Source organism: Diachasma alloeum, unplaced genomic scaffold (assembly GCF_001412515.2).
Source record: "Diachasma alloeum isolate Michigan unplaced genomic scaffold, Dall2.0 Dall_scaffold_00977, whole genome shotgun sequence".
Lineage (NCBI taxonomy): Eukaryota > Metazoa > Arthropoda > Insecta > Hymenoptera > Braconidae > Diachasma > Diachasma alloeum.
Window position 1 is genome coordinate 46,793 of NW_021681092.1, and position 23,095 is coordinate 69,887.

General features: G+C 39.0%; 1 protein-coding gene across 1 annotated transcript in view; it reads right to left on the reverse strand.

Moving 5' to 3' along the window:
- Positions 1-15,135: 15,135 nt before the first annotated feature.
- LOC107045527 (tetratricopeptide repeat protein 7B) overlaps positions 15,136-23,095 on the reverse strand; it is a 42,420-nt gene continuing 34,460 nt past the window's right edge. The window contains exon 2 of the mRNA XM_015267831.1: positions 15,136-15,804. Within this exon, the coding sequence (XP_015123317.1) occupies positions 15,671-15,804 (134 nt within the window). The 3' untranslated portion in view covers positions 15,136-15,670. The remainder of the gene's footprint in view (positions 15,805-23,095) is intronic.

Genomic DNA, 23,095 nt, shown 5'->3' on the forward strand with positions numbered 1-23,095 from the left:
CCCCCCCCCCGCCATTTTTAAGACCATTTTTTGAGTTGATCTGGAATGCATGATTAACACAAAATTATATTGTGAGTGATTTCGCGAAAAATGGGTCGGGTTTCGTTCCTTGAAAATTTTAATTTTGTAGAGACTTTTCCGATGGTTTTTTCTACTATCAAAAGAGCTTTGAAAAACTTTCCCCATTATCGTCGGAAAAGTCAATTTTTTTGATTTTCGACTTTTTGTCATCTTTTTTGTTGTAATTCTGGATGTCAGAAGATATGATAAGACATTTTTTGAGTCTTCAATATGTATTATTGGCGAAAATTTCCCGTTCTTTCCATTAAGCATAGTTTAAAGTTGTTCACATCACCAGAAATGTCCTGAAATTCCGAAAAAAGTTAAAAATTCCGCGTTGTATCACCTTTCCGCATCTGGATTGCAGATTTTTCATTTTTGTTGTGGAACTAACTTTTTGTTTCGGAAAGTATGCAAAAATGAAGGTGGGATTCCACTCTATTCTATCTAAACATTATTTCTGCCCTGTTTTGCCTTTTTTTGATTTTTTTCATTAATTAAAAATGTTTTTTGTTTTCCATCGAAAACTTTTTTTTGCGAAGAAATTGAGAAAAGAAAATTTTATTGGAAAAGTATGTATACGATCCCCGGGCTCGAATTTTTAAAGTCTCCTAATTGTTTTTAAGCAGACCAAAAACTATGTTCCGAAAAATTAGGTTTAAATGACCCAGACATATCTGAAACGTGGAAATTTATTATTCCCAAGGAAAGTGTTTATACGACTTTTTTATCCGTATTTTGAAAAAATTGAAAAATTCCCCATAAAAAATGAAAAAAATTATCTCGAAAAATTGGGCTCAGATAACTCAGAATCATCAAAAACATGGAGATTTCATATTCCCTGGGAAAGAGTTCATAGGACCTTTTGGCCCAAATTTTCAGTGAAAAAAAATTACGCGTAAAAGAATAAAAAAAATTGTCTCATAAAATTAGGCTCAGATGACTTATTTCATTTTTTTTTCAATTTATGGAAAGTTCATGTATTCATCTGAATTATGTAGAAACTCCCTGAATTCCCTCGAAATTCCTTGCAATTCCGTTAATTCCCTAAAAATTTCCATAAAATACATGAATTTCTTCGTATTGCGTCAAAATTTCTGGACTTCCCATGAAATGTCTAGAATCTCCCCCAATCCATCCAAATGTCTAGTCACCCGTGGAATTCCCACGAAATTTCTAGAAATTCCTCTAATTTCATATAAATTTCTAAACTGTTATTGAATTCACCAGAATTTTCTTCAAATTCTCTAAATTTTCCCTAAGTCCATACCAATTTTGTAAATTCCCTAGAAATATCTAAAAAATGCTTGCATTCCTTTGAAATTTCTCGAAACTCGTTGAATTATTCAGAAGTTTCTAACAAGTCCTCCAATTTCCTCTGAATTTCGAGGAAGTTCTCGAATTCTCTTGGAATTCCTAAGAACGTCCAGAATTCCGGCGGAATCACTTGAATTTCCGTGAAATATCTTGAATCTTATCTAATTCATTTTCCCAAACTTAAAGAGACTCCCTGAATTCCTTTGAAATTTTCCGAATATTTTAGATTGTATTGAAATTTCTAGGAACTGCTTAAATTTCCATGAAATTAAAAAAAAATCACCCTGAATTCCCTAGTGATTTCGTGAAAGTTCTCAAAATCACTAGAATTTTCTTTAAAAAACCTTAATTTCCTTTAAATAATGAAAATGGCTGAATAGCCTCCAAATTTTCAGAAATTTCCTGAATTTTTTTGTTTATTTTGTAACCTTACTTTGAGGATGGAGAACAATATATAAAAACCCTAGAGGGTGAATATAAGAGGTGATAAAAATCCGACAGGGTGTATCTCAGGCGAATAAACTAATGAAATGAAAGACAGTCATTGATTAAAGTATGGTACTTATAGAAGTGTCTGTGATAACTAGGTAATTTTATGTAAAAAGTTATGCTTGAATTTATTCAGGTCTTATTTGTATCGCTTACCATATAATACGTAATCTAAGTTCGATAATATATTGAGAAATACCAATTTTGTATTTTCGTTCTTCCATTATTTTTGTACGAAGTTTCCCTGAGTCAATCATGCATTGAACTCTCAGTTTATAGTGTAATGAAATGATTTTTCAAAATAAAACTGTAGTAATACAAATGTCGAATTTATTTGTGAAACACGTTCTTGGAAAAATTCCTTTTCCAAGGTCAAAAATACTAATCAGAGTGAGGGTCAAAAATAAGGGTCAGAGAGAATAAAAAATAAGGGTCATAATGAGGGTCAAAAATACTGGTCAGAATGAGGGTCAACAATGAGGGTAAAAATAAAAGTCAGAGAGAGGGAAAAAATAAGGGTCATAATGTGTCAAAAATGAGGGTTAAAAATATGGTTCACAACAAGGTTCATAATGAGGGTCAACAATAGTAATCACAATGAATGTCAAAAATAAGGGTCAAAATAAGGGTCAGGATGAGGGTAAAAAATAATGATCACGATGACGGTCATAGATAGGTGTCATAGTGAAAATCCGAAATATTAGTATTTATATTATTACCAGAGCCCCGAACTTCATGTGATTACCATTGTTATCAACAATCATTCAATTGTTATTGACAATCGTAATCGGGCGAAGTTCCGGGCCCTGGTTATAACATTTCAAATTATAACATTTCAAATTCGGTTAGCGTCCGACAAAAACTTCATTAATTTTTGTAAATGAATGAGTGAATGTACAAACTCAAATTTTCATTATACAATCATGTACTAACGATGTATAATATCCCTGGCAACTTAGTATCCTGGCTGTTACGAGGATGTTACGAGGATGTAGCGAGGATATTATTTTAATGTGAAAAAGGCCAAAAATGACATAAATTCGGATCCGAAAATAGTTAAAATGTTGAAAGATGATCGATTTGTTTCAATTCATACAGTTTATTGTGTTATTTTCTAATAATTAGCAGAAATGGGTGAAAGTGTAATTATGCCAATACAATCCCTGATTAACGAATGCCGCGAGATGGCGTTAGGGTTAAATGACCACCCTGGTTGGCCGGGTTAACAGCACTGCGATTGCTGCCGCAGCAGTCGCAGGCCAGCCGTCTGCCGAACGAGTCGACAGAAGGGTGTTGCGGCGCATTTTGTTATTTTATTTTAGCTGAAAAAATGTTGATATTTTCAATTATTCAATGCTGATGACTGTCAGGGTGGAAAGTAGACGCATGTATCCGGAGGGATGAAAATTGAGGGGGCGAGGGGGAGGGGTCTGAGATTACATTTTTATAAAATTTATACCTTCGAGTACATGCACTGATTTTTTATAATTTTTTAAACAATGAATTTCGGGGAAAATCCATGAATACGCGGTTTCTCCGGGGGGTTGAAGACAGCCGCATGGATCCGGAGGGGTAAATTTGATAAAAATGTCATATCAGAACCCTCCCCCTCACACCCCTAAATTTTCATCCCTTCGGATATATGTGGGTGTCTTCAACCCCAGTCTCATGCATTTTCTTCGAAATTCATTGTTTGAAAAATTAAAAAAAATCAGCGCATGTTTCCGGAGGGGTAAATTTTATGAAAATGTAATGTCAGACCCCTTCCCCTCACCCCCGTAAATTTTCACCCCTCCGGATACATGGGGCGGTCTTCAACCCCCCGGAGAAACCGCATGATCATGTTTTTTCCCCGAAATTAATTTTTTTCTATATTATAAACAATCTTATTATAAATTATTATTAAAAATTTTTATTATTATTATAAAAAGAATTTCATTATAAAAAATTTTTTATTATAAAAAATCAACGCATGTTTCCGGAGGGGTGAATTTTATAACAATGTAATCTCAGACCCTTCACAGTGGGGTGAGGGGGGAGGGAGAGCCCTCACCCCACTAAATTTTCATCCTCCGGATATATGCGGGTGTCTTCAACCCCCCAAGAAAACCCCAGTCTCATGCATTTTCTCAGAAATTTATTTTTCGAAAAATTAAAAAAATCAGCGCATGTTTCCGAAGGAGTATATTTTGTAACAATATAGTCTCAGGCCCTCCCCCTCACCCCCGTAAATTTTCACCCCTCCGGATACATGCGGTTGTCTTCAACCCCCCAAGAAAACCCCAGTCTCATGCATTTTCTCAGAAATTTATTTTTCGAAAAATTAAAAAAATCAGCGCATGTTTCCGAAGGAGTATATTTTGTAACAATATAGTCTCAGGCCCTCCCCCTCACCCCCGTAAATTTTCACCCCTCCGGATACATGCGGTTGTCTTCAACCCCCCGGAGAAACCGCATGATCATGTATTTTCCCCGAAATTCGTTTTTTTTAATTATTTAAAATCAGCGCATGTTTCCGGAGGGGTAAATTTTATAAAAATGTAATGTCCCTTTCCCTCACCCCCTTAAATTTTCACCCCTCCGGATACATGCGGCTGTCTTCAACTTCCCGGAGAAACCGCATGCGCATGTATTTTCCCCAAATTTTTTTTTTTATATTGTAAAAAATCAGCGCATGTTTCCGGAGGGGTAAATTTTATAAAAATGTAATGTCCCTTTCCCTCACCCCCTTAAATTTTCACCCCTCCGGATACATGAGGCTGTCTTCAACCCCCCGGAGGAACCGCGTGATCCTGTATTTTCCCCGAAATTCTTTTTTTTTAAATATGAAAAATCTGCGCATGTTTCCGGAGGGGTAAATTTTATAAAAATATAATGTCAGACCCCTCCGGAGGGAAACATGCGCTGATTTTTTTTATTTTTCGAAAAATAAATTTCTGAGAAAATGAATGAGACTGGCGCATGTATCCGGTGGGATGAAAATTTAGGGGGTTGAGGGGGCCCTCTGGATATATGCGCTGATTTTTTATAATTAAAAAAAAAAAAGACTTTCGGGGAAAATACATGATCATGCGGTTTCTCCGGGGGGTTGAAGACAGCCGCGTGTATCCAGAGGGGTGAAAATTTACGGGAGTGAGGGGGAGGGGTCTGAGACTACATTGTTATAAAATTTACCCCTTCGGAAACCGGCCCTGATTTTTTTCAATTTTTCGATAAATAAATTTCTGAGAAAATGCATGACTGGGGTTTTTCTGGGGGGTTGAAGATACCCGCATATATCCGGAGGGATACAAATTTAGGGGGGTGAGAGAGAGGGGTATGAGATTACATTTTTATAAAATTTACCCCTCCGGAAACATGCGCTGATTTTTTAAATTAAAAAAAAAAGAATTTCGGGGAAAATACATGATCACGCGGTTCCTCCGGGGGGTTGAAGACAGCCCCATGTATCCGGAGGGATGAAAATTTAGCGGGGTGAGGGGGAGGGATCTGAGATTACATTTTTATAAAATTCACCCCTCCGGAAACATGCGCTGATTTTTTATAATCTAAAAAAAATTAATTTCGGGGAAAATACATGAGTACGCGGTTTCTCCGGGGGGTTGAAGACAGCCGCATGTATCCGGAGGGGTGTAAATTTAGGGGGCTGAGGGGGTGGAGGGATTGAGGAGTAGTCGGGAAGGTCACAATCCACTAACAAATGCAATTAAACTAATAATTACAGATTCATTATCCGCGTCAAATTAATACAAAGGTGAACAAAAAATAATATGATCCGATCAAGTGTGCGATACGAGCTGTATTGTTAGACTGAATTATATTCGCACGGGAAGGTGTCAACGAGGCTGCCGAATATCCTTCCGATTTGATGAATCAGAAAAGAATACGCGTGGCACTGAAGGTGCGAGTGAGACGGCAAATGCCTGTGCTCGTCGTTAGCCAGTGTTCGTGTTTTAGGATGTAGCGAGGCTCTACATGACTCCCCTGCTGGAAGTAAAAAAAACGTAGTTTTTTTGAATCTGCAACAGAAAATCATTATTTTAGGAACAGGGAAATTGCTCACGTTTGGCAAGCAGGTAAAAAACAAAAAAAAATTTGAATGAGGAGACTTAGACGTGGTAGACGTAAATTGTCGGTCTGTTGCNCCTGGTAGACGTGAATTGTCGGTCTGTTGGCGAATGTTACGCCTCTTCACCGTCTTCCAGCAGCGGGTGCCGTGCTCGTGCTCGGCTGCGGCTGGTCTTGTTGTTGAGGCTCGTCGGGTACGTCTTGGTGCGGAGTCTGTCCTGGAAGTTGATCCATGTCCTCCGGCAGTATGTACGCTGATTTCAGTCGGTCGATGGAGATCGGTGAGTTCTTGTAACTTCCCGAACCTCCGGACTTGAACCAGATGACGAAATATTTGTCGTGGCGACTGATGACGCGAAATGGGCCGATGTATGGTGGTCGGTATGCCATTCGCACGTGGTCGTCGTGAACGAAAACATGCGTACACGTTGATAAGTCCTTGGAGATGAACGTTGAACGTGTACCATGGTGTGCAGCTGGAACAGGCGCGATTGTACGAAAATGTTCGCGTAGATTTCTCACCAATTCCGGTGCTGCCGTTTGTTGGTTTGCTGGCACGAGGAACTCTGCGGATAGACGGATAGGTTTCCCATACGTTAGCTCAGCAGGGGTCGTTTGAAGGTCGTCCTTCCACGCGGATCTCAACCCTAAAAGTACTAGGGGAAGTGCGTCGAACCAAGCTCCGCCGTGACATCGCAGGGCTGCTTTTAGTTGGCGATGTAGCCTCTCAACCAAACCATTTGATTGAGAGTGAAAAGGCGTTGTCATGTTCCTCTTGGTGCCTAGGATTCGCGTGAGCTCCTTGAACGTGTCTGAGAAGAATTGACTACCTTTATCAGACGAAATTCTCCGAGGTATTCTGAAGCGTGCGATCCAGTGGTAGAGAATCGCGTTAACTACTGTAGGCAATTTTGCATCAATCAATGGAACTGCCTCTGGATACGGCGTGAATCGATCGACGATGATCAAACACCAGCTGTGTCCTTTGGAGTCAGGAAGAGAGATAAGATCGACGTGTATGTGTTCGAAACGTCGCGATGGTGTCTCGATTTCAGCTATTGGTGTAACCGCGTGTCGCGTGACTTTGTTTTTCTGGCATTTCAGGCAGTATTTGGTCCATTCAGAGCAGTCTTTATTCATGCTGGGCTAGACGTAGCGTTGCGTGACGAGTTTCCGTGAACCTCTGCATCCAGGATGAGCCATTGAGTGCAGCGAGTTGAATACTTGGTGTGAGAAAACCTGCTGGGCAGGCACATATGGGCGCACTGTACCTGATGAAACATCACAGTACAGTGGTTCGTTCATTCCTGGAAGTTGTTGGCGGTCCAGTCGTAGATTCACGTCCGGTTGCTGCAGTAGCCGTTGAAGCTCTTGGTCGTCGCCTTGGGCATCTATGAGTTGTTGCGTTGTGACAGCGGTTGAGACGGCTTCGACTCGTGACAGAGCATCTGCCACGACGTTGTGTGGGCCCGCGACGTTCCGGATGTCCGTAGAAAATTGGGCGATGTAGTCCAATCTTCGGTATTCCCAGGGTGAAGCTCGTTCTGATTTTTGCTTGAACGCGTGAGTCAGCAGTTTATGGTCAGTGAAAATTATCACATGACGCTTTTCAAAGATGTGTCTGAAGTGCACTACCGCTTCGTAGATCGCCTGGACTTTCCTGTCGTAAGTCGCGTGTATCTGCGAGGAAATCGTGAATTTCCTGCTGAAGAATGCAAGCGGTTGCCAGGAATTGCAGTGTTTCTGCTGTAAAACGGCTCCAATCGCATGATCTGACGCGTCCGTGAAAATGGCCCACTCTGCTTCAATATTTGGATGAGACAACAGAATGGCCTCTGCCAAAGCCTGTTTGCTGCGCGTGAAGGCTTCTTCAAGGGCTGGAGTCCAGGTTACTGGATGCTTTCCTTTGATGTTTAGACCCTGGGTAGCCGCGTTTAGTGGGGCCAGAATTTCTGCTGCTCCCTTGATGAACTTCCGGTAGAAATTTAAATTACCGAGGTACCTGTGCAGTGCTTTTACAGTAGTAGGCCTCGTGAATTCAATAATCCCATTGACTCGATCTCTGGGAGGCTTAATTCCCTGGGCGTTGATCATGTGTCCAAGAAAAATGACCTCTGGCTGCCCCAGGACTGATTTGGCGACGTTTACTATCAATCCGTAGTCCTGTAGGCGTTGAAAAAGTATTTTCAGGTGTTCGCAATGTTGTTCTTCGTTGTCCGATGCTACTAAAATGTCATGTATGTATGAAAACAGAAATGGTAGATCGCGTGTCACTTCATCTATTAGGCGTTGAAAGGTTTGAGCCGCGTTCCTGAGGCCGAACGACATGTACGGAAATTCAAAAAGTCCAAAAGGCGTGATTATCGCGGTCTTTTGGATGTCCTCAGGTGCAACTGGAATTTGATTGAACGCTTTGACCAGCTCTATGGTAGAGAAAATTGTTTTGCCGTACAAGTTGGCAGCAAAATCCTCTAAATAAAGAACAGGGTACTTATCTGGTATAGTTCTGTCGCACTTAACGAAGTGCGCGGTAATCTCCGCATGGTCTCCATTCGCCGTTCTTTTTCGGGGCCGAATGGAGCGGAGATGACCAAGGACTTTCACATCTCCTTGCAGTTCCCAGTTTTAACATGCTCGAAAATTCAGCATGCGCGATTTTGATTTTATCTGGCGCCAACCGGCGCGCTCTGCAGGAGATAGGTGGTCCCGGTGTCGTTCTAATGTGGTGGAGAGTAGAGTGCTCCGTGTTTCTGAGCAGTCCCTCTGGTTTCGTTATTGCCGGGAATTCTTTCAGGATGGATGCGTACGACGAATCTCCGTTGATCTCGAANTGCTTTTACAGTAGTAGGCCTCGTGAATTCAATAATCCCATTGACTCGATCTCTGGGAGGCTTAATTCCCTGGGCGTTGATCATGTGTCCAAGAAAAATGACCTCTGGCTGCCCCAGGACTGATTTGGCGACGTTTACTATCAATCCGTAGTCCTGTAGGCGTTGAAAAAGTATTTTCAGGTGTTCGCAATGTTGTTCTTCGTTGTCCGATGCTACTAAAATGTCATGTATGTATGAAAACAGAAATGGTAGATCGCGTGTCACTTCATCTATTAGGCGTTGAAAGGTTTGAGCCGCGTTCCTGAGGCCGAACGACATGTACGGAAATTCAAAAAGTCCAAAAGGCGTGATTATCGCGGTCTTTTGGATGTCCTCAGGTGCAACTGGAATTTGATTGAACGCTTTGACCAGCTCTATGGTAGAGAAAATTGTTTTGCCGTACAAGTTGGCAGCAAAATCCTCTAAATAAAGAACAGGGTACTTATCTGGTATAGTTCTGTCGCACTTAACGAAGTGCGCGGTAATCTCCGCATGGTCTCCATTCGCCGTTCTTTTTCGGGGCCGAATGGAGCGGAGATGACCAAGGACTTTCACATCTCCTTGCAGTTCCCAGTTTTAACATGCTCGAAAATTCAGCATGCGCGATTTTGATTTTATCTGGCGCCAACCGGCGCGCTCTGCAGGAGATAGGTGGTCCCGGTGTCGTTCTAATGTGGTGGAGAGTAGAGTGCTCCGTGTTTCTGAGCAGTCCCTCTGGTTTCGTTATTGCCGGGAATTCTTTCAGGATGGATGCGTACGACGAATCTCCGTTGATCTCGAAGAGCTTAACAGGCAGTGCGCGGTAACGCGTAAACTGGCCATTCGATTTTAGGCCTGTTGAGCTGTCGATTAGGCACTCGTTCCTCAAATCCGGCAGCAGATTGAAGTGGTGCAGGAAATCAGCACTAATGATGGATCTGCTGAAGTCTGCCTCGACGAAACGCCACGTTAAGTCTCTGCGGAGACCGAGATCGGGCGAGATGGACGTGTAGCCATACGTGTTGATGAGGGTGCCGTTGGTTGCGAAGAGTTGATAGCCGCTGGTGTCCCCTTGGTTTGCTGGTCGCCTGCAAGGCGTGACAGAGACGTCTGAGCCTGTGTGCACTAGATATCGAGTCCCAGTTGTTCTGTTGGTGATGAATAGGCGGCGGGATTTCAAGTGAGAGACGACTTCCGCTACTATTGTCTCTCCCTGGAGTTTTCCTGAAACTTACAACCGGACGAACAGTTACGCGCTCGATTACTAAATTAAAAATGGTACCAGCAGGTCTGCGTTTGTCCGAAGACCTTGGCGTTCGACCTGCTACGCGGGCGATTGTTGTTGTCTCGCCCGCGGGATCGCGAACGGGCACGTGAGCGTGGATGTGAGCGCGAGTTCTGTGCTTGCAGGGCTGCGACAGACGCGGTGAGTGCTACGACCTGAGCGGCCAGCGTTTTCCCTTGCACTCGACTTTGTTATCGCCGCAACAGTATCCGGATGATAGACCTCGTGGATCTTGTCTGCGAGCTTTGCTAGGTCTTCGGTGTTTGCCTGGGGCTGGATCACCAGATATGCTCGGGTGCTCTCCGGAAGATGAGATAGCCAGCGTGCCCTCAAGACTTCATCATCGATATCTGGAACTGAACTTTTCAAATGCCTTAGATATTGAGAGGGTAATTGATTTCCAACCGACTCCCGATCAAGTAATTGGATAAGATTTGCTTCCTTTGACTTTGTAAATCGAGCAATCAGAGCGTTTCTGAGAGCTTGAAGAGGTGCGGCTTGAGCAGAGGTAATAACTACATCCTCTACGTCAGCAGCTGATTCTGTATCAATCAATGGTAATGTTCGATAAAACTTAGCTGTTTCTGTTACAATTCCGGAATTGAGCCTCCAGCTGTATGAACCAAGTCCTGGGTTTGTCACGCGAGAACACCGGTGCGTTGGTCTGCGGCAGTGCGGAGGCGGTCGTTGTCGTGACAGTCGGGACCGTCAGCGTGCCGCCTGTTGTGGTAGACATCGTATCTCACGTTGTTGGCTTTGAATGAGAAGCTAGGATTATCGATTTTCAGAATTAAATTTCGAAGAGAAATCAAATTGAAAGTATAAATGTGACGACAAATAAAAGCGTTATAAGTCTCTATTTATCACCAACACAACAGAACGTCTCTGGGTACTCAGCAATGTGTCGGGGCGAGGTCACTGTTCACTTGAATACGGCACTTTGTTTTGATTTTACCGAAATACTGAGAAATCAACGGTTGGCACTCCGACGCTTCAAATGTTCTAGAAACTTCGCGACGCCGTATTTAATATTTTCGTTGAGAAAAACCACACTGTGAAAATAATGTTTTATTAAGCACGTGAAATAAAATTGCACTTGAACTTGGAGTTGTGCGGTACTGGAAAGCTAGCTGCGCGGGTGTTCACCAAGGATAGGATAAAACCATTGGGAAGCACGGATAAAACTTTCGAGCAAAAATGCACAGGACGCCGCGAGTTAATTTTCCCTTTCGATTAACGCGAATTTCCCTTATTTTGATCACGTCGGGGTTACCAATGTAGGGATTGAGGAGTATGAAAATTTAGGGAGGTGAGAGAGAGGAGTCTGAGATCACATTTTTCTAAAATGTACCCCTCCGGAAACATGCGCTGATTTTTTTTAATTTTTCGAACAATGAATTTCGAAGAAAATGCATGAGACTGGGTTTTTTTGTGGGGGTTGAAGACACCCGCATATATCCAAAGGGATGAAACTTTAGGGGTGTGAGGGGGAGGATTCTGATATTACATTTTTATAAAATTTACACCTCCGAGCACATGCACTGATATTTTATAATTTTTTGAACAATGAATTTCGAAGAAAATGCATGAGACTGGGTTTTTTTGTGGGGGTTGAAGACACCCGCATATATCCAAAGGGATGAAACTTTAGGGGTGTGAGGGGGAGGATTCTGATATTACATTTTTATAAAATTTACACCTCCGAGCACATGCACTGATATTTTATAATTTTTTGAACAATGAATTTCGCGGAAAATACATGAGTATGCGGCTGTCTTCAACCCCCCGGAGAAACCGCATACTCATGTATTTTCCGCGAAATTCATTGTTCAAAAAATTATAAAATATCAGTGCATGTGCTCGGAGGTGTAAATTTTATAAAAGTCTAATCTCCGACCCCTCCCCCTCGCCCCCTCAATTTTCATCCCTCCGGATACATGCGTCTACTTTCCACCCTGGCAGTCATCAGCATTGAATAATTGAAAATATCAACATTTTTTCAGCTAAAATAAAGTAACAAAATGCGCCGCAACACCCTTCTGTCGACTCGTTCGGCAGACGGCTGGCCTGCGACTGCTGCGGCAGCAATCGCAGTGCTGTTAACCCGGCCAACCAGGGCGGTCATTTAACCCTAACACCATCTCGCGGCATTCGTTAATCAGGGATTGTATTGGCATAATTACACTTTCACCCATTTATGCTAATTTTTAGAAAATAACACAATAAACTGTATTAATTGAAACAAATCGATCATCTTTCAACATTTTAACTATTTTCGGATCCGTATTTATGTCATTTTCGGCCTTTTTCACATTAAAATAACATCCTCGCTACATCCTCGTAACATTCTCGAAACAGCGAGGATACTAAGTTGCCAGGGATCGAGTACATAAGGTGATTTTTCTAATTAATGACCTATGTCGGCTAAATACCTGGGGGTCAATTATTCTTTGTAAATGCAAGGAGGAACGTGAAAAAATCGTATAGGAATTTTCTATACGGATCGCGTATAGAATTTCTATAGATTTTCGTATATGTTATTCGAATTTTTCTATACAGATATTTTTTATACACATTATTTCTATTCGATTTCTATAGGTTTGATCCTATACGACCCACTACCACATGTATAGAAACATTTAGCATGGAGTTGCGACATTTCTCTACGATTTTCTCTGGAGCGTTTAGACATCTTTCGTATGAAAACAAAAGTTTATGTAAAAATTAATGTGTAGAAATAATTCGTCTAGAAAATATTGGTATAGAAATATCTGAATATCATATACGGAAATCCGAGGAATGAAATAGGCCACTTTCTTCCTGCCATTTGGGGAGGAAAATCTTACTTTCTGTGCAGATACGACGAAAAATATTATTTTCACACACCTGCACGGAAAGTTCGTACCTTCCTCCCGCTCATCAAAGAGCAAAATACGAATTTTCCTTTGCAGGCGTGTTAAAAAATAGCATGTGCACCTCGGGCGGGAAAACATGACTTTCCGCCCTTGATGCACAATATACTGTTGTCATTAAAATGTTCAAATTTGTGAAGAAAAAAGATTATTTTTGGTTATTGTGATCCAATTTTCCCCCTCAAAATAGTATTTTAAGGCTTCAATAATTTATTGTAGTGTTTCCACCCTATAACCCGTAATTTTTCTTTCTTTCATCTGAAAAAATATGGTTTTATCTTTAAAAAAATAAGGCTATTCATTCGTCAACTTTCACAGGAACAGCCTGAGATCAATAAAAATGGGTATGAGATGGTTCCAATGCATATACCCCCACTCCTCCACAATCTCGTCAACTGTATGTCAACTCGGAATTTTAAATAATTCACTCTGATGATTTCTAAAAAAATCATTCAAAGTAGAAACAAGCAGGGGTTCGAGCTTATCTGACAGAAGGCATGTGGCCATAATTTTTGGGTTATTAGTCTTTTTCTTTTTTCAATTTCTACCAATTCCATTGGTAGTCAGCTTTCGAATGGATCCGTAGCAATTACATTCTAAAGCAAAATGATTTCTTGACAAAAAAATAAAATTAGCTTTCGCATCATAAGATCTATATCTGTATTGCTTGTGCATGGAAGCATTGTATTTGTCGGATTTGGAGATTTTCCAATTTTGCTTTTGGAAATGATGTGGAATGTTATGAAACATGAAGAAATTATCTACTTTATCCCCGGGCTACTGTATACGGTCAACTGTACATGTTTTTAAGGCATAAATTACATGGAAAGCGGGATGCTATATGCAACCATCGACTCTCCGAACCTGAAGAAATTTTGTTTTCAGAAAATGTCAAATCCCAAATTCGTTTTTTGGAGATGAATTTTCAGAAAATTCAACATAAATACAGTGAAATTTGTTGATAGAAATGTGAAATTTTGACAAATGATAGCTATGACTGAGCGCGACTTTGAGGCGTCGTTTCAGCTCGATCGGTCCGATAGTTCCAGAGATATAACAACTCGTTCAAATTTTATTTTTCCTCAATATCTGAGAAACAGATCAATCAAAATGTATGTGCTCCTTCCTCCAAAGTTTCCCAGATATTACCCTTTTTTCGTTTTTTGAAAAAAAATCTTGTACGCACGATAACTTGAGAAAAAATGGAGATGGCGAGTTGATATTTGCTATAATTATATTCTCATGATTTTTAAGGTTGATATTTTGGATGGGCAAAATCGGCCGAGCGGTTTCGGAGATATTCAATGTTTAGTGTAAATGTATTTTATCAATTTTTTTGCAAATTGCTCTAATTTTCCATTTTTGTGAAGAAATCATTTTCCTTTTGAATGGAATTACAACGGATCCATTCAGAAGTTGACTACCAATGAAATTGGTAGAAATGAAAAAAAAAAGACTTCAAGTAGTTTCCGAGATACAGCAATTTGTCAAAAATCTTTTTTCCTCAATATCTCGAAAACTACGTGACCGAATTTAATTTTTTTTTACGTCATGTTTGGTGAATTACTAGATTTAGGGTGGATGTGGGATGAAAATGTGGAGGGAGCTGTTGGGAAAATTACTGATGAGCTGGATTTAAAAAATCACACTTTATTTTGTGGGATCGAACCACTTTGTCAAAACTTATGTACACTCCTTGGTAATATGTAATTTCACTGGTGATTGTCTTTGCACGTTAATTTGGTGAGTCACTGAATTTAAACTGAATTTAATCAACAAAGGTGATGTACTGAATAAAGGTATTCAATTTTGGATGCTAATTGACTGAATCGACTTCTCGATATGAACTCTTAATAATGTTGATCAATACTCGTTAATAACTATTCGGTGAATTACTACACGTTGAATTACTCGTTGAGTTCTACTTAATTCTTGTGGACTAGTTGAGAGACTACTACTTAGATGATGTGAACTCGTTGAAATACGAATGGATACTATACAACGTCTACAGGTGATTTGCTCGAAATAGACTTATACGGTGAGAGGCTAAGCCTAAACTGATTCGCGCGTGTTTCGGTGACTTATGACCCGAAGGGTCCCAGAGATTTTCGAAGTAGGCCGATGGTCGACCAGAATGTTCTGGAATTTTAGTTGCGTTTCAAACACGTCAAAATGTTACTTGTGATAATATCTATCAAATCGAATCATGGTATTGCTATGCAACTAGAGACAGTTTAGCAATAATCGGCATTTTCGCTTTCATGAAGAAATTGTTCTGTGCCCGAGGGCTCTCGAAAAAATTGAGATACGACATTGAAATTCCGTGAAATTCCGAGCTTTTATGATATCACAGGATGGAATTGTACATAGGCGAAATCGGATAAATGGTTTAGAAGATATTAAACTTTTTGTGAAAAACTGTTTTGCTCAATATCTCCCAAACTACTAGTCCGATTAACTTTTTATTTCAAAATTCTCGTCTTGCAGCCCCCTAACAAAATCAATTGTAAAGTCTCCGAATTTACAATTTCAAATTTTTTAATCGCATTTTATTTAATGGATATGATTCGGAGGTAGAGGAGGGGATGGTTATTTCGTGTATAGATGCACGGCAGCGTTCGGCCAGGATTGTGCAGTCAGAGCAAAAAAAAAACGTCTTTTTGACCGATACGTTACCACGTGTCTCGATCCTAATACCTGTAACGATCGATAGCTGGTTGTGCTTTGCCAGCCTGAAGGTGTAGGAAAGGAGCCCTTTGCAGTGCAGTTTCCAGGATTGATCCAACGTTTTTCATGGTATTTACGGGTTGAGGTGAGTATGACCCTGAAAAGTATTGTAAGATTTATTAAAAGATTAAAGCGGATTGATTCGAAATGGGGCAATGTGCAGTGAATATTAATTTTAGATAAAAATGTCGGCTCCATGGCTGAATAACTTTGCAAAATTAACTTCAGAAGAACATTTTCGAGAAAAGAAAAGATTTACGCAAAATTATTTCAAGAAATAGTATATTATGCACCGAGGGCGAAAAATAATCTTTTCCTGGCCCGAGGTGCACACGCTGATGTTCCCACACCTGCACGGTAAATTCGTACTTTGCCCCCAGATGAGCGGGAGCAAATAAGTGACAATTTTCCGCCCCAGGTTGGAAAGTATTCTCTTTCCTCCTGCTCATCAAAAAGCAAAAGAATAATATATTCACTACCTAGGGAGTAAATACCCTTATCCATGGGCATAACACCCTCGCCTTCGGCTCGGGTGGTAATTCTGCGCGTGGGCGCGATTCCTGTGGGGGACTCTCTGTCAACTCACCCACTCATTTCCATCGATGTCCCCAAAAGTTCTGGAAAAATTTGAGGTTGATTGTGTACTCAAAAAACTTTTTTTGAAATTTTTTCAGATTTTTTGGGTGAGTGGGTACGGCGATATGGTTAATTAAGTTGATAGTTGATTCCAATAGTTTTGAATGTCCAAATAATCATTATATAGAGATTTTCAAACCTAAAATTTATATTTTTTCCCCAGCTTTTCAATGAAAATATTTTTAGATGTTTTAAATCAACTGTTATCCAGTTTAGGCGCGAAAAACTTGAAAAATTTTCTTAAAAGCCCACTTTCATGGCTTTGGGCAACTTTGATTCTCATTAAAAAAATTTAGAATATTCCTCATATGCATATAAAACACATGAAAAAATATGGAAGTGGGCATTTGAACTGACCATGCTGAGCAAAAATAACTACTGCATGACGAAATCAGATTTATTCATAAAAAAAATTTCTGTTTTCTTCATTAATATTTGGTTTCATAAAAAAATAGAGCGATCGAAATGAACAGCTACTATTCGGAAAAACTCTATTAAACATGCTTCGAAAGTGTTCTGGTGATGCATAAGCATTTCGACATTATTCATCCTTGAAATTTTTAATGAAAAATAGACAAAAATAGCAGAAAATAAAAACCCACGTATCGAGGATACAAATTATAATATGATCTGGCTAGTTATTCGGTCAAGATTAGGGCAAAAATCCATTTCTATGCAATTACAGCTCGTTTTTTCATTTCCTTTTATTCACACAGAAATTCAAAGTATTACAAATCAGTTCTTATTCATACGAAAAAGAAGGAAGTTACTAGGCTCATAGCGATTTTCTAGAACGTTGAGATTTGACTTTATGAACAGGTTTTTTCGTCGTTGCCTCTTTTCTTTTACTCGATTTTGGAAATATTTCAAACTTATCAGCGAAGGAGAACTTTCTCAGAATTAATTGCCCTATTTCATTTGGGATGAGAGAATGGAGTTTATGCGTTCTAGGTACAGTCTTCACGGTCTTGAATCGAAGGTCCAAACTAGTTGCAATCGCAGGATGATCTGTCTTTAGACTAAATGCAACTTCAGTCTTGACTAAAGTCTTCTCCGCCCAATTACACAGTGCTCGTGCATCAAGTTTGATCTTCAGGATTCTTAGCCTGGAGACTCGCCCGTGCTGCCTGTCTTTTCATATTTCTGCTGATCCCATCACACGGGCCTTTCCCATGAGCTGTGGCAAAAAAATGCCACTCCGCGGGTATCCCAAAATCTTCTTCATGTTTCACGATATTCACAAAATTGAATCTGTTTTTATAGTGTTGAGGAGCTCCATCAGTGAAGTAGATTATTTTCTTTGGTGTGAATTTTTCCTTCAAGTGCTGCATTATTTTTTGTTGAAAAGCGTAGAATGCCACAGTGTTGTGTTGTAAATCATCTGATAGGAGAACCATTGATCCATGATGCAATTCATCATTCTCTTTATAATAATACACTACTGTATGAATTGTGCACTGATCATTGTTCCAGTGGAATGATTGGATTGTATTTTGCGCCACATAAGCCACAAATCACTCTGAATGATGAATTCATCAATGTTGAGATGTTCTTTGCAGAAGTCGAGGTACTCGGATTGTTTTTGTGCAACAAACGCGTGAGTTTTGAATTTTTCAATCCTGTTAATCATTCACGAAAGCATCACTACTCAAAACATTCACCTTCATCGCTGCTCTGTCAGTCTCAGTCCAATTATAGAATTCAATGCGATCAATAGAGTTGTTATCAAATACAGTTTGGAGATGAGATATTAAAGGTTTGACTCCTGGGCAATTGTCACATTCCCCCAAATAACAATCGGAATTAGGTTTATCGCAAATAGTCAATTCGATGAAATCTTTATATTTTTTCAAGTGATGTTCAGTGTTTGCAGTTAAAACAGACAGGTTAGATGCTTCTATCATCAGATTAACATTTTCATGATGCACACAAACACAGACACTGTGAGTGCCACTAGCTCCAGCGAAGATACACTGCTCTGGACGAAATTTCGCAAAAGTTGAAAAACCGATGATTACGTTGGGATGTTTCACCAAAAAAAGCTGGTACAGTTCATTCAGATTGCAATAAATGAGACGTTTTTGAAGTTGTTTACGAGATCCATCCCGTTGTTTCACTGACACAAAATCATTTTTTCCGGGTAATTCTCTGCTGTTAGTATAACTGAAGTAAAAAGCCCTTACTGTATCCACCACATCCATAGGAAGTCTCTTGCCCTTCTTTGGATTGGGTGATGTCAAAATGCCATTGTCGTTCACCAACTTTTTAGCATTGTGGGTCATCGAACGAGTCGTAGAGAAGAATTGAGCAGTCTTTCTTATACTCCAACTCTTGGGAACTAATGTGAGAATGAGAATTTTCTGAGAATTCGTGGTATCAGGGCGACTGAATTTGTCTTTCAATTGGTCAAGCATCTCTCTCCTCGCTTCTGCAAGATCCAATGTATCATCATCGATATTGTTTACTCTTTGTCTTTTGACAGGACTGGGATAGTATGATTCATCAGTATTGTGAGAGGATTGGCTGGACATCGTGGAATGGCTGGTGACTGTTGACTGGCTTACAAAGGAATTTGAGTGGGCCGAATTCTGAGACAGTGGGTTGACAGGATTTCCTGGAATTTCAAATGATAATCGGTGAAGACGATCAATGTTGGACAGATCATAATCTCGAATAGTATAATAATCGTGGGTTTCACTGGGTTCGGGGGGAACTTCTTCAGTATTTAGTGATTGATTAACACGATCTTGAGTGATATTTCCAATGCTTTGGGCAATACTGTCATCATTTTGTTGTGCTGGAGTATTTGCTGGTGGATCTTCATCAATATCAATACGACGATCAATATTGAAGGATTGTAGATCGGCTTCTGACATTTTACACAATTTTACACGACAGGTGTCACAGATTTTTTTCATTTTGAGCCATGGAATTTTGTTGGCTATGCTCTAAGGAGTTGTGCGAACATTGTACTCGACATGGTGGTCATACTGGAACGGATTGACACAGCGACTCCGAAAACTATTCATCTCAGTAATAAGGATAAGAAGTCGTATTGAACAATCGGATTCTATTTCGAAACACTGGATTATCAAAAATTGTGGGGTTAGAAATACTTCACTCGTTTTGTATTTGCATGGTTGTCGTTCGATTATGAAATTTCTCTTCTTGGAAAGATCAAGAGTCGCCCTCTCCTGGATGTTATCGGAATGCACGGGAAAATGAAGTCAGAGCTAAAAAGCTCAATTGGTGCGAAGAATTCAAATTGATTTGATTTGATTTGATTCAACAATCACATAAACCCAATTCCTGATCGACCTCATTTCTCTAGAATTTCGTGTAAGATATGGAGATGCATTTTTGCCCTGATCTTGACCCAATAACTAGCCAGATCATATTATAATTTGTATCCTCGATACGTGGGTATTAGTTTTCTACTATTTTTGTCTATCTTTCAATAAAAATTTCAAGGAAGAATAATGTCGAAATGCTTATGCACCACCAGAACACTTTCGATACATGTTTAATAGAGTTTTTCTGAATTGTAGCTGTTCATTTCGATCGCTCTATTTTTTTATATAACCAAATATTAATGAAGAAAACATAACAATTTTTTTAATGAATAAATCTGATTTCTTCATGCAGCACTTATTTTGTTCAGCATGGTCAGTTCGAATGCCCACTTCCATATTTTTTCATGTGTTTTATATGCATATGAGGAATATTCTAAATTTTTTTAATGAGAATCAAAGTTGCCCAAAGCCATGAAAGTGGGATTTTAATGAAATTTTTCAAGTTTTTCGCGCCTAAACTGGATAAAAGTTGATTTAAAAAATCTCAAAATATTTTCATTGAAAAGCTGGGGAAAAAATATAAATTTTAGGTTTGAAAATCTCTATATAATGATTATTTGGACATTCAAAACTATTGGAATCAACTATCAACTTAATATTAACCATATCGCCGTACCCACTCACCCAAAAAATCTGAAAAAATTTAAAAAAAAGTTTTTTGAGTACACAATCAACCTCAAATTTTTCCAGAACTTTTGGGGACATAGATGGAAATGAGTGGCTGAGTTGACAGAGTCCCCCCTTTATTTTACCTCCCGTGATCAGAACGTAATTTTTTTTATTGTTATTTTACTTTGCATCGACTCGGTTGAGTATATTGTGATGATGATCAAGACTTAAAACTGGTTAGAGCTCACCATTCTACCCGCCCGGGATTTGAACTCAGAACCTTGCGCACGTAAGGCAATGACCTTACCCACTTGGCCAGGCCGTCGGGCCATGTTAAAAAATAGCATGTGCAGCTCGGGCGGGGAAAACATCCCAGATAACCTCAGTTGCCGCTGTAGTAACTGAATATATTAAAAGATCGTAAAGTATACCTGGGTACCTCATTGCTTTATGACCTCTTTACGGCGCCTCACTGTTACCCTCATCTCCTTTCCATTAACTTGACTCAAATGACCACGTATGGACAAAACCACCGATTTTCATGGTCATTTCCTGGCCGTTGGTGATCGTTTGGTGGGCATTTGGAACGTGTCTATAGCCAAGGAGAGAGGGATAATATTGGACCCCTGATTTCATCCCTGAGAATTGGCTCCCATTTTGACCCTCAGTTTGACCTCTTAGATTTGGACCCTCAAATTTTGAACCTTATTTTGGCACGTAAATTTTGACCCTTGCATATTGGCCCTTATATTTTGATCCTTAGATTTGTACCTTTAAATTATGACCCTTATTCTGATCCTTACATTTTTATCTTTACCTTTTGATTCTTATCGAGCTGTGTGAAGTTGACACCTGACTTGGACGAATGGTAACAAAAATTTAGTATCTGATTAATTTTGAGCTACACGTGATAGTAGTTCAATTTTTTTCGTTTGTAGTTGAAAAATAAGCGTCCAATCCATTTTTTGAAAGACAGGAACTATTTTACAGTTACATCTCCAATGACATTAGATTTTTATTTGCGATCGCTTGTAGTTGATTGTAATATTGAAATTTTTTCAATCCGAATTCAAATAAGCGTTCCCGCGATTTTTGAAAAACAATTAGGAAACATTGTACAGTTACAGCTTCAATGACATTGGATTCTTATCTGCGAACGTTTGTAGATGATTGTAGAATTGAAATTTTTTCAATCGAATTTCAAATAAGCGTTCCATCGATTTTTGAACGCCAAGTAGGAATTAATTGATAGTCGCGGACAAAATGACATTGGATTCTTTTCTACAATCGTTTCTAGTTGATTGTAGTAATTCAATATTTCCATTTCAATTAAAAACAAGTACGGGATTGATTTTATGAAATGATTTTCGAGCGATTCATTTGCATCGAGGACCTAAAAGAGATCAGATACTTACAAGAATTCGTTGGTAGTTGTTTGTAGTGGCGAAGAAAATTGGAAAAAAACAACAAGGCTAAATATTAAATTTATAAGAGAAGGAAATTGGAAAACGCTCATGTCACCGTAAGACGAAAAAAAAAAGTTACTTATTGAAAAGATCAGATGTTCAATGCCGTTTGTCAGGAGTTTTTTGTAGTGTCACAAGAATTCATTAAAAAAAATATATATTATATCCTATCAGTTCATTATCAAAAGACAATGAGGACTTTTTCTACAGTTACATCTCCAATGACATTGGATTCTTATCTGCGATCGTTTGCAGTTGATTGTAATATTGAAATTTTTTCAATCCGAATTTAAATAAGCGTTCCAGCGATTTTTGAAAAACAATTAGGAACTATTTTACAGTTACAGCTTCAATGACATTGGATTCTTATCTGCGATCGTTTGCAGTTGATTGTAATATTGAAATTTTTTCAATCCGAATTTAAATAAGCGTTCCAGCGATTTTTGAAAAACAATTAGGAACTATTTTACAGTTACAGCTTCAATGACATTGGATTCTTATCTGCGATCGTTTGCAGTTGATTGTAATATTGAAATTTTTTCAATCCGAATTTAAATAAGCGTTCCAGCGATTTTTGAAAAACAATTAGGAACTATTTTACAGTTACAGCTTCAATGACATTGGATTCTTATCTGCGATCGTTTGTAGTTGATTGTAGAATTGAAATTTTTTCACTCCAAATTCAAATAAGGGTTCCATCGATTTTTGAACGCCAAGTAGGAATTGATTGATAGCCGTGGACAAAATGACATCGGATTCCTATGTACAGTCGTTTGTAGTTGTTTGTAGTGACGAAGAAAATCGGAAAACGCTCATGTCATCGTGGGACGAAAAAAATAGTAGTTACTTATTGAAAAGATCAGATGTTCGATGCCGTCCTTTTGTATTTTTTTTGTACTGTCACAAGAATTCATATATATATATATATATGATTGTAATATTGAAATTTTTTCAATTTTTTTTTGTATATATATATCCTATTCATTTTCATAAGACAATGAGGAGTTTTTCTACAGTTACAGCTTCAATGACATTGGATACTCATCTGTGATCATTTGTAGTCATTTGTTTACCAATTCTTGCAAATATCTGATCTCTTTTAGGCCGTCGATGCAAATTGATTGCTCGATACCATTTCATAAAATCAATTCCGTACTTGTTTTGAATTGAAATGGAAATATTCCATGACTACAATCAACTACAAACGATCACAGATAAGAATCCAATGTTATTGAAACTGTAAGTGTAGAAAAACTCCCCATTATCTTTTGATAATGAATAGGATATAATATATATATATATATATATATATATATATATATAT